This window comes from Alligator mississippiensis, chromosome 12, assembly GCF_030867095.1.
Source record: "Alligator mississippiensis isolate rAllMis1 chromosome 12, rAllMis1, whole genome shotgun sequence".
Lineage (NCBI taxonomy): Eukaryota > Metazoa > Chordata > Crocodylia > Alligatoridae > Alligator > Alligator mississippiensis.
This window is the reverse complement of record NC_081835.1, coordinates 52,186,491-52,199,956: the sequence shown is the minus strand read 5'-3', so window position 1 is coordinate 52,199,956 and position 13,466 is coordinate 52,186,491. Positions and strand designations below refer to the sequence as shown.

Sequence of the window (13,466 nt, the reverse complement as noted above, 5' to 3'; positions counted from 1 at the left end):
CACACTGCCATGATGGCATGAAGAGGGTTGTAGTCAGCCGTAAATAATAATCAGGCCCTTAGCAACCAAGCTGCAGAGCTTACAACAGTTTTAGTGCAGCGTCTGAAGCCACAACTGATCAATCCATTCTGCGGTATTAATAGCCAGCGTTTCATTCAGAATACTGCAGAGCCCACGCTGTGCCCTAATGCCACAGCATGCAGGGCAATGAGTGGCATAAAGTGGAAAGGCCATGGAATCAAAACCCATTGGATCTGAGTCACAGACATGTCATAATAGGAATAAGTGCTAAATATTTATATTAACACTACCATAGTAGGCCTATTGTATCACAGCTATAGGACTGGTTCTTTGCCAATGGCTTATGATAGAACTGTTCTTGGACAGCTTTAATTTCTGCTGTGGCCAGGTATTATACCCCTGTTTGAATAGAGTGTATAATTGAAGCTTGTGACTTCAGATTACAAACCAGAGCCTCCTGACACCACAGTGTGCACGGCTCATTTAAGAGCATGCTCACCTGTGGGTTAAAAGGCAGTGGTGCTCGGGGCCCTCAGCAAGCCTTGCACTGGTCCCCAGTTTAGAGAGCTCACTGCAGCAAAAGGGCAATATTGAACTGCTGCACATGGCATCTACTGGGGATATATTAAACTGAGCCCTTGAGGAAAGGGATTTAACAGCTGCCCCCAAGGGACATTTTGGAGAGAGAAGAGTATACCGGCACACCTTGATCAATGTTACTTCTCTCATCAAAACAGGGTTTTGTGTCCACAGCTGGCAGCCTCTGACTGCACAGCACAAGTCGACACCATGGCAGCAGCATGCTTTGGCTGAGACACCCCTGAGCACACCCTGTTCACCCACACCCATTCACATGCACCAAACTCAGAAATGCACTAATCAGTCCTCTCCAGGCCTTCCCTCTGCAGCCACTCTCATGCCCCGAGTCTCCAAAGTGCCCAAGAACAGCCACTGGGAACAATCCCAGAACATCCCCAGCAGTGAATTTCTGGGTTTAGAGCATGCAAGAGGAAAAGAGTGGGCAGGCCGTGTTAGAGAGACATCTGGGCTGGAACTAGGGTGGCCATCATAGAGGACATTCTGGTTTTCTGCTACTCTGTCCTCTATTGATACGAAACCCAACGGCTTTATGTCCTCTAGTTTTCTCTTCAAGAGAAAAATAGAAGACATAAAGGTGTCTGGTTTCATATCAATAGAGGACAGAGGACAACCTGATTGCCCTCTATGATGGCCACCCTAGCTGGAACACATTTTTTCTGCAAGGTAGACATTCCCATAATGGACTATATGTTTTTGGGGTAATTAAAGTCTCAGATACATCTTTGTATACTGCCAGGCTCAATATGGCCCCAACCCCTTGGTGCCACCACACACATGCGACAAATAATTAACAACAGATGACATTAGCAATGTCCTCAGTTATAACTACAGTACTGACCAACACTTAATTCACTTGTAAAACTATCTTGATAAGAAACACACTAGCTTGCACCCTATGGTCAGTGACCTCCAGTCCCACTGAAGGCAAAACTAAAGGCTTTTACCACTGGTGAAAACCTCAGTGGAAGTATCAAAACTCAGGGTGAGTGAAGTCTCATTAAGCTGCATCTCAACAAGATCAGAAATAGCCATTTGTTCTCCTGACTGAGCAAAGAGCAACTAAGCATTTGCCAGATGGATATTCAAACCTCCTCCACTCCAACCAACAACTAAAGTCTCTTTAGGTCCATATTCCTCTTCATTTTCACACTCACTGCAGATATCCTGTTACTACATTGGTGGTTTGTACTGCAATCAGCAGAGATGTTTTGGAAATCCAAGTAAATAAAGGCACTTTACATGTGCTCCAGGGGTGGAGTGGGCCATGCTTTAATTAGAGTGGCTCTGAGAGCTGCTCTAATTAAGGCACTGCCACGTCTCCTGTATCAGCATCCCTGAACTTTAAAAATGGCAGTGGGGGCACTTGAACTCAACCTCATTGAATGAGCTTGAGTTCAAGAGTCCCCACTGCCATTTTTAAGGATGGGGACACTGATACACAAGACACAGGAGGCTGCTGGAGCACAGCAATTGCCACACTCCAGCAGGCTTGATTAATTAAGTCTTCTCCGATTTGCTGGAATTCCAGCTCGTGTATAGGTGCATTAAGTGCATTGGGCTACATTCTCATTTATACTAGGGCTATGAAGAGACATTACATGCGTCTCAAGAGGATTCATCTTCTCCTAGGACAAACTGATGTTTCATACATTTATTTCCATTGTCCCTGTACAGACCCCAAAAAGGGTTGCAGGATAAAATTCACTAATGTGACAAAACAAAAAGTATCTGAACAGATGTCCCAGGATTACATCACTGGATCAATGGCAGAAAAGCAGCAGTTTATTCAGCCACTCACTAAACCCTGACTGGAAGGTGATGTATGTACATGCCAATCCTGTGACTTTTCTGTTCCAGGACAAACACAGGCCCAACTGGTGAAGGGACAAATGTCTGTTCATACCCTAAGATCCCTTTACACCACTGTGCCAGTGCAAAGGGATCTTACAGTGATACACTGTAATGAGGCTTTAGTGTAAATGAGACATAAGGCTTCCAAATTCGCCAAGGAGAAAAAAAAATCAGTGCTAATAATAATGGGTAATAATTACAGCTGTGTGAAGCTTCAAGTGGTGATTCGATTCAGAGGAGATTTAGCCCAATACAGTGGCTGAATCTCCGAATCAAATCAGGGGACCAATTAAAAGGTCCAAATAGATTCAAAACTCTCCGAATCTTCAGAAAAGATTCAGAGAGCTTTGATGATTCAGGCAGTCCCCAGTGGCTGCAGCAAGGAGCTGCAGCTGGACTCAGAGCTGGTAAGTACTAGGGGCGGGGGAGGGGAGGCTGGGGGACGGGACCAGGGGGCAGCCCCCCCGACCCCAACCCCGACCCCTGCTCCCCCAGCCCCACCATGGCTGCCCCGCCTGCCCCAGCTGCCGGCCCTTTAAAGAAAAGCCCCACTGCTGCCAGGCAGGGGGGCAATTCCTGCTGCTCCGTACTGCCCCACACTGCGTGGGGGGCTCTGCACGAGCCCCCTGACCCCCCCATCACTTCCCCCCTCCCCCCACAGCTGCCCCGCATGGGCCATTTCTGGCCCTTTAAGAAACAAAACAAAAATGGAGAAAAGCCCCGGGACTCACCACTCCTGCAGCGGCCTCAGGACTTTGGGGGACTTGTGCAGAGCCCCCGAGATGGTGCGGGGCAGTGGGGGGCAGCGGGGATCACTTCTCGCTGGCAGGAATAGTGAGTGCGGGGTTTTCTTGGTGGGGGGGGGTCTTAAAGTGCTGGAGCTGGCCCCGGCAGGGCACCTGTGTGGGGGCTGGGGGAGCAAGGGGGGATGCTGGGGGGCTCATGCAGATCCCCCAACGCAGCATGGGGTAGCAGGGCTCCCCCCTGCCCAGCAGCATCCAGTGAGTCGGGGCTTTTTTTCCCCAAAGAGCCAGGAGCTGGGGCGGGCAGGGCCTGGCCGATTCAGAGATTCAGATTCGGCAGCAGCCAAATCTCTGAATCAGATTCGGCCAAATCAATTCGGGACAGTGATTCGAATCATCTAATCGAATCACTGTCCCCCGAGTCAGCCGAATCCAAAGCAAATACTAGCCGCTTCGCAGAGGCCTAATAATAATAATGCCTAGAAAGAATCATGCAGGGAAAAACAAGACTGTCAGCCTGGCTCTGTGATACTGTGCAATAATGTCTGTGTAGCCAGTTGTTTCCCAACCCCTTAGCATACACCATATTTCTTAGGTTCCTGTATAGGTTGCTATAGCTTCTGTGACTCAGTGAGTCAAGTCCACAAAAATAACACAAAAAAGTCCCTGAGGTCTATACTCCAGGGGTACTTTCAAAGAGTGTGCTTTCTGAGGTCTGGCCATTTGTTACCAGATAATCCATTCCAAATGCAATACATATCTATTACTAAATGCATTTATTAGCATGTAACCAGGAAACATGAGAAACAAATAGAGTCTTTAAGTGCCTGCAGAAAAGTAAGGTCAGGTGAAGGAACTGATATTAGCTACTCCACTTGCTGTTTGTTTAATGATGCAAACTGAGGTGATAAAATCATGATTATTACTTGTATTTGAGTAGTGCATAGAAGTCCCATTGCAGATCAGGGGCTCTCTGCATGGCTCTCTGTGCTAGGTGCTTTACAAGCATAATGGGGGCTGCTACGTGACTCAAGCTAGGTACTATTTCTGTTAATGTTAGTCTGGCCATACCACAAATGCTTCTTTCAAGATGCAGGTAAACCAAAAAAAGGTTTGTGGCACATGCAGACTACTTGTTCACAAACTTACTGGTAACTTGAACTGACAGGCAATCAGTGTACACAAATCCGAAGTGAGAAACCTCAGGCTGGAAACAGATGCCCCCAGTTGCTGCACCCCCTCTGCATTTGCAGGTGAGCCTGGGAAATCCTTCTGCAGGGGATTTCCCTGTTTGGCCCTGCAAGCATGGGGGTGGAACCAATGTGGGAGTTTGAGGGACTCAGTTCTGACTGAGCTTTTCCCTGCCCAGTCAGACCCACTCCCTGCAATTGCAGAAGATGGGTCTGCGTGAATGGGGAACCCCGACTTCCCCACTTATGGAGGAAAGGCATCCCACAATTCCCAAGGGTGCCTTTCTATAAGCAGCGAAAGAGGGCAGGTTCTGGGGTCTTGAGTGGCCCCAGAGTATGTGCTCAGGATGGAGGGAGAGTACAAGTAACTCAAGCTACTTGTACTGTTTGGCCACAATTATAACAGACAATGGCCACAATAAAGCAGCAGAATCTATTACCATCTTTTGTTGCGCCGCTGACTTTCCTTTGATGTGGTATGACAAAGGGTAGCTATGTCTATTTGCTCACCATTTGTGCCACCATAAAAAGGTTTATGGAAACACAAATAAGACATCAGGCAGCGTCTGCTTCCACCTTCAGTGATGCAAATCCCAATACAGAATAACTCACTGGTGTTATCCTGGATATTTTTATTCTGGTGGAATAGAGAGAAAAACTGGCTCAAAATCTCCAATGCATATTTTTAAAGGAGAGATGTTGCTGCAAGAAAAATAAAGAAATGGCTGCAGTGACTTCCTCTCTCAAGATGGTTTCATTGCACCTGTGCTTAGTAAGTGGGGAAGGGAGGATGAGTTGTGTGCAAATGGCTGTGCATAAAAATAATTTTCAGCGTCAGCAAAACATAAAAGCACTGAGGACAGGAGGAGGGGAAAGTAAATCTTATATTCACTGAAAAATGCACACCAAGGCATAGATTTGTCTCATATTTTTGCCTTCTTTTTCCATCAAAACAAAAAGCAGCTTCTGCAAGTACAGAAGAGCCTACAGTGCCAAATTCAGAAGTCCCTTTGCAAACTTCCACCATATATTTGGGAAGGTGAAGGAGAAGAGAAAAACAAACCCCTGCATCCTCGTTATTGCTTTTAATGATTGCTCTCCTCTCTACAGTCAGATTATTAATACTGTGGCAACTTTAGCCAGGACACTTCCATTCAGATCCCACCAGCCTCACCTGGAACACTTTCCTGAATCACTGCTATTCAACTCTCAGCTTCTATAAGAATCCCAAAACATAGCAGCATTTTGGAGATTCAAAACAAAACCAATCCCGTATCTCCTTCCTTGCTTAGGAACCACAACCCTGCTGTTGTTTGCAGGGAAGTATCTATCTCCTTGAAGGGGTTCATATTTCTACAGTGAAGTCAATGTATTGAACAAATGGACTTGGACTTGTTAATGCACCTCTTTTCAGATTATGGGTACTTAGGTTTAAAAGGCTAGGTTGATTAGATTAGCAGGATGCATTGCTTTCCCTCACACAAGGGATTCCAGATCCAGGAAACCTCGCCCACTGCCTTTTCAGAAATACCATGACTCTGTTTCTTAGTGGAGGGAGAGAGTGGAGGAGGGAGGAGAGGAAACTGGGTGGAAGCAATTTCTATAATTTATCAGAAAATGAATGCATTAACTGCTGAGCAGAAAGCTGGGTGGCTCCCTTTAACAGAGACCATCTTCCTATGCCAGTAAGTATGAAGCTTTACAGAGATTATGAGCAACACCCTGGTGCTGTCCTTGCTTCCCTCCAGCAAAATATATGAAAAAACTGTGCTGCTTACCCTACAAATCAGTCAGTCATATCACCATCAACTTGGCATATATTAAGATTCCACCAAACACCCCAGGAGGGCTCCAAAGAGCCTCAGTCATGGCCCCAGACCCCATCATGCTAGAAACACAGAACAGAGTTTCACAGAGTTCAAACAACCCTCTCCCTTCCTACAAATCCCCTGTTGAAATCCATTTCTTCCAGGAATCCTTTTGCTCTCCTCATATCTCCACACACTTTCTTAGCTCAACCATTGTGCCATTTCTTATTTATCATACACATTAATCCCTGAGATAAGAAAACTCTCACACCACGTTTGCAAACCCCTGTATAAACTTAATGTGTTATATTATTGTAGTGTGTTTTTTAGAAGACACTACAAAGGATACCCCAGAGAATTGATCTGGTTGGACTTTTAATACTATTTGCATAAATGACTGTTAATAATAATCCCTGAAAACACAACAGTTGCAATAGACTGTGTTCTGTGTCAGATTTTAAACTCTGCCATGAGAAGCACTATTCCTAACTCTGTGTTTCTACAGCACCCACTACAGCATGCTTCTACTTTAAATAGAAATATTACAAACAAGAATCGAGTGGAAAAAACTGCCTACTCTTTTTAATGAAAATGATAGAGAAAAAGCAGCTGTTTTGAAATCACATCTTGTCTTTAGTTAAGAATCTTTAGGCATTGATACCCTCCATATCTATTTTCTGGGGTTGTAACTCATCTGCAGGCAGACACATGTCAGTTATACTGCAGTATACAATTTCCAATTTCCTGGCTGCGACATTTCTTGTGGCAACTGCCAGGTTTTATCCTTATCCGTTATCAGGTCTTTTATTAACACACTGCTAGAGCTCTCCCTCTAAACACACCTGCTGTGTTGCTGAGCATACTGTATGTAATAGCAGAGCTACCCTGGGGAATTATGGAAGCAGTGCAGCAGCAGGGAGGGTCGGCATGCACATATATTTCTTGGTGTTGGCTGTGAGCATTCCTCCTAGTATGGCGCACACAGCACTGCATACGTTCTACATACTACAAACGCTAATACAGCACCCAACAGGCACTGTCACGTTGCTTTAGAAGAAATTATGCTGTTCAAGACTGCACTTAGGCAATCCCTGCCATATTCCACCAGCCTTTGTTATACTTTTCCCAAACTGCATGCAATTCCCTCTGGCTTTCTTTTGCTAGGCCTCTCCTTTCCCTTTACACATATGATGTGATGGGGCATCTCCTTTCTCTAGCTTACCATATCCCACCCCTCTATTATGAGCTGTTTATTCTCTAGTCCCTCTCTTTACTCTTCCTCAGACAGGTGGCTGTTATAAAACATCTCTCTGGACCTTCTTCCTCTGTGACTTTGATTTCTCCCTGTCCTTCTCCCTGTTCCTGGTGATTTCAATCAGCACATCAAAATCATTCACACCTAGCTTCTTTCCCATTCTTCCTTTTCACTATCTCTGGACTGTCTTTCCTACCCACCTCCATGGCCATCCTCTTGGCCTCCTTTTCTTGAAGCACCATCCCTCCTCTGATCTCTCCATTTATAAGATCTTTCACTCCTGACTCCTGTTCTCTCCTTCCCCTCCCATAATATTTAACCTTGCAGAAACATAACAACCAGGGTATGTGCCCTGGGCAACAGCAGTGGCAGGGGTGGAGGCAGGGGCCAGGCCAGCTGTGGCAGTAGCAGTAGCTGAGTTGACAGAAGCAACAGCTGCCATTCAGATGCCCTGAGTGGATGCCCAGAGTCAGTGCTGTGATTACCAGCACCACATTACAATATGGTATAGTCCTCTCTTTTATCCCAGTGGCTTGCCCCTGCAGCTTTACAGGAATTTCACAAGAAAACAGCTGCTCATCAAAATTCAAGCCTCCTTGTGTGGTGGCTCCTACACTGAGCCACGCACCTCACTGTGCCCAACCACCTACCAAGCTCCAAGTACCTCCCTGAGGTGCATCACATCTGGGGTGCATCACATCTGGCTGACCCCCTTCCTGGAGCACACCCACAAGCCTGCGATCACCGCTGCCACCAATCAGGGGTATGGTCGGTCTTCAGCCCTGTGCTTTCTGGGGTACACAGGCCTTGTAGACCTTGAGGGTGCTTGACCCCCTATGAAAACTTGGAGTGTTTCTTTTAGTCTGAAGCACAAAAAGTAGCCTCCCTTAGTCAGCCAGACCAGGGGACATGTGAGCACGCCTCTCTCCCTCTCCCAGCCAGTTCACCACTCTTGGTACAACGGAGAACTTTATTGATTACAGAGAGTAGGCTTGGGGAAGGGTACAGGATAGCAATGTCTCGCAGAATAACCTTAGGGCAAGCAGTGTGGCTAGGTAGCCTTTGAACACACATCTACTTTACAGCAAGCTGTATCTCTAGATAAGTTTTAGGTAAGTTACTCACAAGTATCATTCAGAGGCTGATTGAGCTTTCCTCTGGAGGCTGGCAGTTCATGGTGTGTCCATGAGTTTCAAAAGAAATCCCCACCTCTCTGCCTGGTCAGTTACTCACATGTTCCCCAATATGCCTCTCCTCCTTCAAGGAAGAAGGGGCTCTTAAATAAACTTTTCTGACCATACCTTCCAGGTCCAATCAAGGCAGGTGTTGTTTAAGGCTAACCAACCAATTTAAAAAGCATCACTGGTCAACTCAGAGATTGACATCTCTTGAGCCACTTCCCCTCCGCCATGAGGTCACTGCTTAGCACAACAGAGAGCTCTCCCCTCCCCATCAGTCACATAGGCACAGCTGGTTGCTTAGCAACCAGAGTGATAGACACCTGAGATTTAGGGAGGGGGACAAAGGCTAGCCCCAGAGCGAGGAGGAGGCTGGAATAGGATTTCATCACACCTTGAAACAAAATAGTTATTGCACCTAGTAGCCAAGAAGTGGAGTCAACATTTATGATATAAAACTGATGTACACGAGAACTGAGGACCTGAGCCTCGTTACATCACACTAATGCAACTTGGAAGCAAATCCGTCCAAGTCAACAAAGTTAGAATAGAGGCATAAGCAAGATGAGAATCCAGTGCCTAGTACGTATGTATGTACATGTGCATATGAGATTACTAGATCAAACATCGCTGATCAAGAGAACCTAATCTCACCTGTCTCATTGGAGAAGCACGTTTTATGAAACTTCCCCATGTAGAACTCCAGTCCGATAATGGCAAACATCACAATAGCAAAGAATAGAAGCAGCCCAATCTGAAGCAAGGGCACCATAGCCTTCATGATGGACTTGAGGACAACCTGTAAACCTGTTGAAAAGAGAAAACTGTTGTAGGCATGACTGGGAACCAACCAATGGACATTTTGGAAGGTAGCAGAGTCTGGGTTTTAAAAAAATGTTCAGGACTGATAAAAGTCCTACAATGCCTCTTTCTTCCAAGTCAGTGATTCTGAACTCCTTCAGACCCAGCAGAGATTAAAAATCTGATCTGGATTCCACTGACTTCAACAGGAGCAAAATCAATCCTAAAGATTTTTCAGCAGTATATATGAAGTGTGTTGATGGTGCCAAGCCAATCACCAGAGAATGTGCGCAAATACAAAAAGGTATCTCCTACAACCACAACTAATTTGTGACTCTCATTTCCCAGAAAGGCCAAGAATGGAATGCTTCACAGACAGAAAGCTAATCCTCTGACTTTATTGCAGGGCAAGAGTTTGACCCATTGGTGAACTGACATACAGAAGGGCAGCAGTGCCATTATCCATGCTGTACCCAACTTGTGGGTAAACAGCAAACACCCATCTCCAGGGCTGTCAATCTAAGTCTTTTCACCAGCACTAAAATTCAGTTTCAATTAAAATATGTGAGATAAGAGAAGCTCAAGGGGTAGAGGTCTCAGATAAATTTATGCAGGCATGCATAACAAAAACAATGTAGTGATAACCAAGTGCTTAAAGCTATCTTGGCTATGGGGCCCATGCTAGGAATAAAAGAATGTCATTGTGCCACTCCCTTGTAAAATGTAACTGAGGTCAAAACAGATGAGCACTGGAGAACTTTTATCTATTTTGAAAATAAAAGAGATAGGTGGAGAGAATATTAGAAAAGCGTGCAGCACATTTGTAAATGACTAAGTCATTCATATTGAGGGTGGAGGGCATAGTCATAAAGCTCTTAGATTCCGTAGCAGCATTTAAAATGTCTAGCAGAACTATGCTATGCTTTTAATCTACAGTGCCACCCTATTATACAGTTAGGATGCTGACCAAAGTTTGATTCTAGCAGAAAGGATACGCTCTCTGGTTTGAAGATGTTCACAAACATTTGTTTAAATATAGCTTGCCAAAAGGCACAAATACACATGGAGGGAAATCTGACAGTCTCTTTATACCAGAAATATCATCACAGTGGGAAATTCCACCTCCCCCACGTAATCAGTCTTGAAAAGTGAGTGACACCTTACAATGTTAAATGGAATATGTTGGATTTTGGTTACAGCATGATGAAATTCACCCTGTGCAAAGGGCAACTTGTAAGGTTTATGTGCCACTTTATTCCCATTAAAGCTTATATTGGACTCACATGGCGCACAACCTTGTGCTGAGTTCTCTACATGGAGATGTCTAATTTGTAGAGGAGGGTGAATTCTCCTGTAGGAAGTGTGCATATTTGTGACCTTGCCTTCCTTAGGGGTATTGGGTGTCATGGTTATTTTACTTATTTTTATTTTTTGTGGGTGTTCATGCAAGTTTCATGATAGTGAAAGTTTCCAGATTCAGATTCCTGAAGAGTGGACTCTACTGTTTATTAGGGCTGTGCAAAGCTTTGGTCACTGATTCAATTCAGAGGAGATTAAGTCTGATTCGGCGGCTGAATCTCCGAATCTGAATTGAATCAGGAGACCCATGAATCTCTCCGAATTGAATTGGAAGCCTGCAATTCAATTTGGAGAGTTTAATCAATTCAACCATAGACACAGCTTTATATGTATTTTTCTATGTACGTCAAGGTACCAGGCGCAGCTTGTGAATGCTGAGATGCTGGGGTGGATGAAGTGTCCCACGGGAGCACAGGGCGTCCCCACCACACTTGGTGGCAGACCCGGAAGTGGACCAGAAGCACTTACGGTCCACTTCCGGGTCCACTGCAGAGCATTTTGCCACTGACCTACTAGGTGACCTTTGGCAATTCACTTAAGCTTTAAATTTTCCCTCTCATGCCTTCTCTGTCTTGTTTGTTTAAATTGTGTTTTGCAGACAGGAACACTGTCAGTACTTAACAGGGCATTCCCTTAGGACTTATTAATTACAAATACATGTTTATAAATAAATGCCATCCTTTCCCAAGCCCAGCTCTGAGCTGCCTTCTGAATGGGAAATGCAGACATAATCCCTGCTTCCTTAAAGGATGCAGCTATCTTGAATATTCAGAGGTGAAAAAACTAATCATCAGATCTATAAAATCCCTTGGATTCTGGAGTTCAAGCAGCCATAAATTACACAGCAGAGACTCCAGCCAGCTGCCTGAGAATAGAAGGGGCTGCACTGCTAATAATGAGTTAATCCAAGTGAACGGCTAAACTTCATAGAAGAGCATCTCATTTAAAAAGGAAACATGCTTTCTTCTCACTGTTTCATGTTGGACTGAAACTGCTTTCGTTCTACATTTAGACATTTAATCTGCCATTCTGGAGATCTTTTGCTAACCAACAAATAAAGAAAGATTGCTATTTGGCCTCCTGCAAAGTACTGCTGTGTAACCCAATATCAGAACATCTGGGTACTTCAGACTAACACACATGAAATATGGAGTTGCTCATGAAGAAAGGTTGATTGTGCATGCTCTATCTTTTGATTGTGCCTTCCCTGGGCTTTGCTTTAACCTGCTTTTTACTTGCAAGCCTAAACAATGAGACAAACTAGATTTTTAACTGATGTAAATCATCATAGCTCCCTTTGGATCAAACTAAGGATCTCCCTTGGTAAGTCTAGCCCTAAGGAGCCTATAGGTTAACAAACTTGGCATCCAGAAAATCATTGCTCCTTTGTCAACAGGTTAAGTTCCAAGGCAAAGAATTCCAGGGGATAACTTCCTACCACCACACATATGAAGACCCACTCCAAACTGGTAGCACTTGGCACTCTCTTTGGCTCTAACTGGGTGTGTCTAGATGAGGTGCTAAATGTGCAGTAGCCTAATAATACTGCACAGTGGCACATCACAGCAGAAACAGATAATAGATTACTGCTAATAGATTACTGCACAGTATTATTAGGCTACTGAGCAGCAGCTTCACTAAAAAGGTGTGTGCCGGTACTACTGCACAGTAATACCAGTTACTGTCCATTGATTTAGTACACGATTATACAAGTGCTAAACAATGCACAGTAACTACGGAGTGTTACTGAATGTGTAGATGTGCCCACTGACAACAAGACATGAGTCAATAGAGAATGAAGCCCCAAAGATGCAAAGCAAGGGCATCCCAGTGACAAGAAGCAGGGGGACGAATACATCGTTCAACAGTGATAGCACCAAATATGCAGTGCCACAAAAGCCATGGAGCCAACGTGACAATGAAGATAATGTTGCAGTGACACATGTTACACTCACTTGGGATTCCTGACACAAGCTTCAGTGGTCTTAATACTCGGACAGCTCGCAGGGTCCGTAGGTCAAAATCAGTCCCAGCAGTGGCTAGAATTCTGTTTAAAATAAGTGTGGGGGGGGGGGGGGGGGGGGGGAGCAGGGAGATGAAGGGGAGGAAGAGAGACAGAAAGAGAGACTGAGTTACAATATGAATAAATGAACAGTTATTACAAATTCAGACTGGTCTCACACTCTATAATTGCCATGACATTGCATATGGTGTTCTTTGTAAAAGTGTTCAGTGAACACACACTGCATCAGAGTCACAGACCCCAACTACTCAAACTAAAGGGGAATCTCCACTATCTGTTTGATATATGGAGCCTATGACACAGAGAAGAGCAATCCTGTTTCCATGCAGTCGAGAACAGTGTGCTCCAAACAGATGCAGAACCATATGTCATTTCCTAGTGAGGTGAGGGTGAAAGGAAGACATACCCCTCTTATCCCTGGGAATTATCTCCTAATAAAGCAAGAGCACGCACTAGTGAAACACTTGTTTAGGTACACAGCAATGCTGAGGAGTAAGGTTTCTGCTATGAATACGTGTAAATCTAAGTTCAGACCAAAACATCTTACTTTAGAGCAAGGAAAACAATACATCTCTTTCAGAGAGAATGACTGTGAGCCTTTTCTCAGTAACAACCTGCAATAACTGCAAGAAGAAAA

General features: G+C 44.8%; 1 protein-coding gene across 5 annotated transcripts in view; it reads right to left on the bottom strand.

The window, feature by feature from the left end:
* CACNA1B (calcium voltage-gated channel subunit alpha1 B) overlaps positions 1-13,466 on the bottom strand; it is a 475,079-nt gene that overhangs the window by 283,451 nt on the left and 178,162 nt on the right. For all 5 annotated transcript variants that reach the window (XM_059715546.1, XM_059715542.1, XM_059715543.1 and 2 more), the window contains 2 exons: positions 12,762-12,853; positions 9,301-9,453 (listed from right to left, as the gene is read on the bottom strand). In XM_059715546.1, the coding sequence (XP_059571529.1) occupies positions 9,301-9,453; positions 12,762-12,853 (245 nt within the window). The remainder of the gene's footprint in view (positions 1-9,300; positions 9,454-12,761; positions 12,854-13,466) is intronic.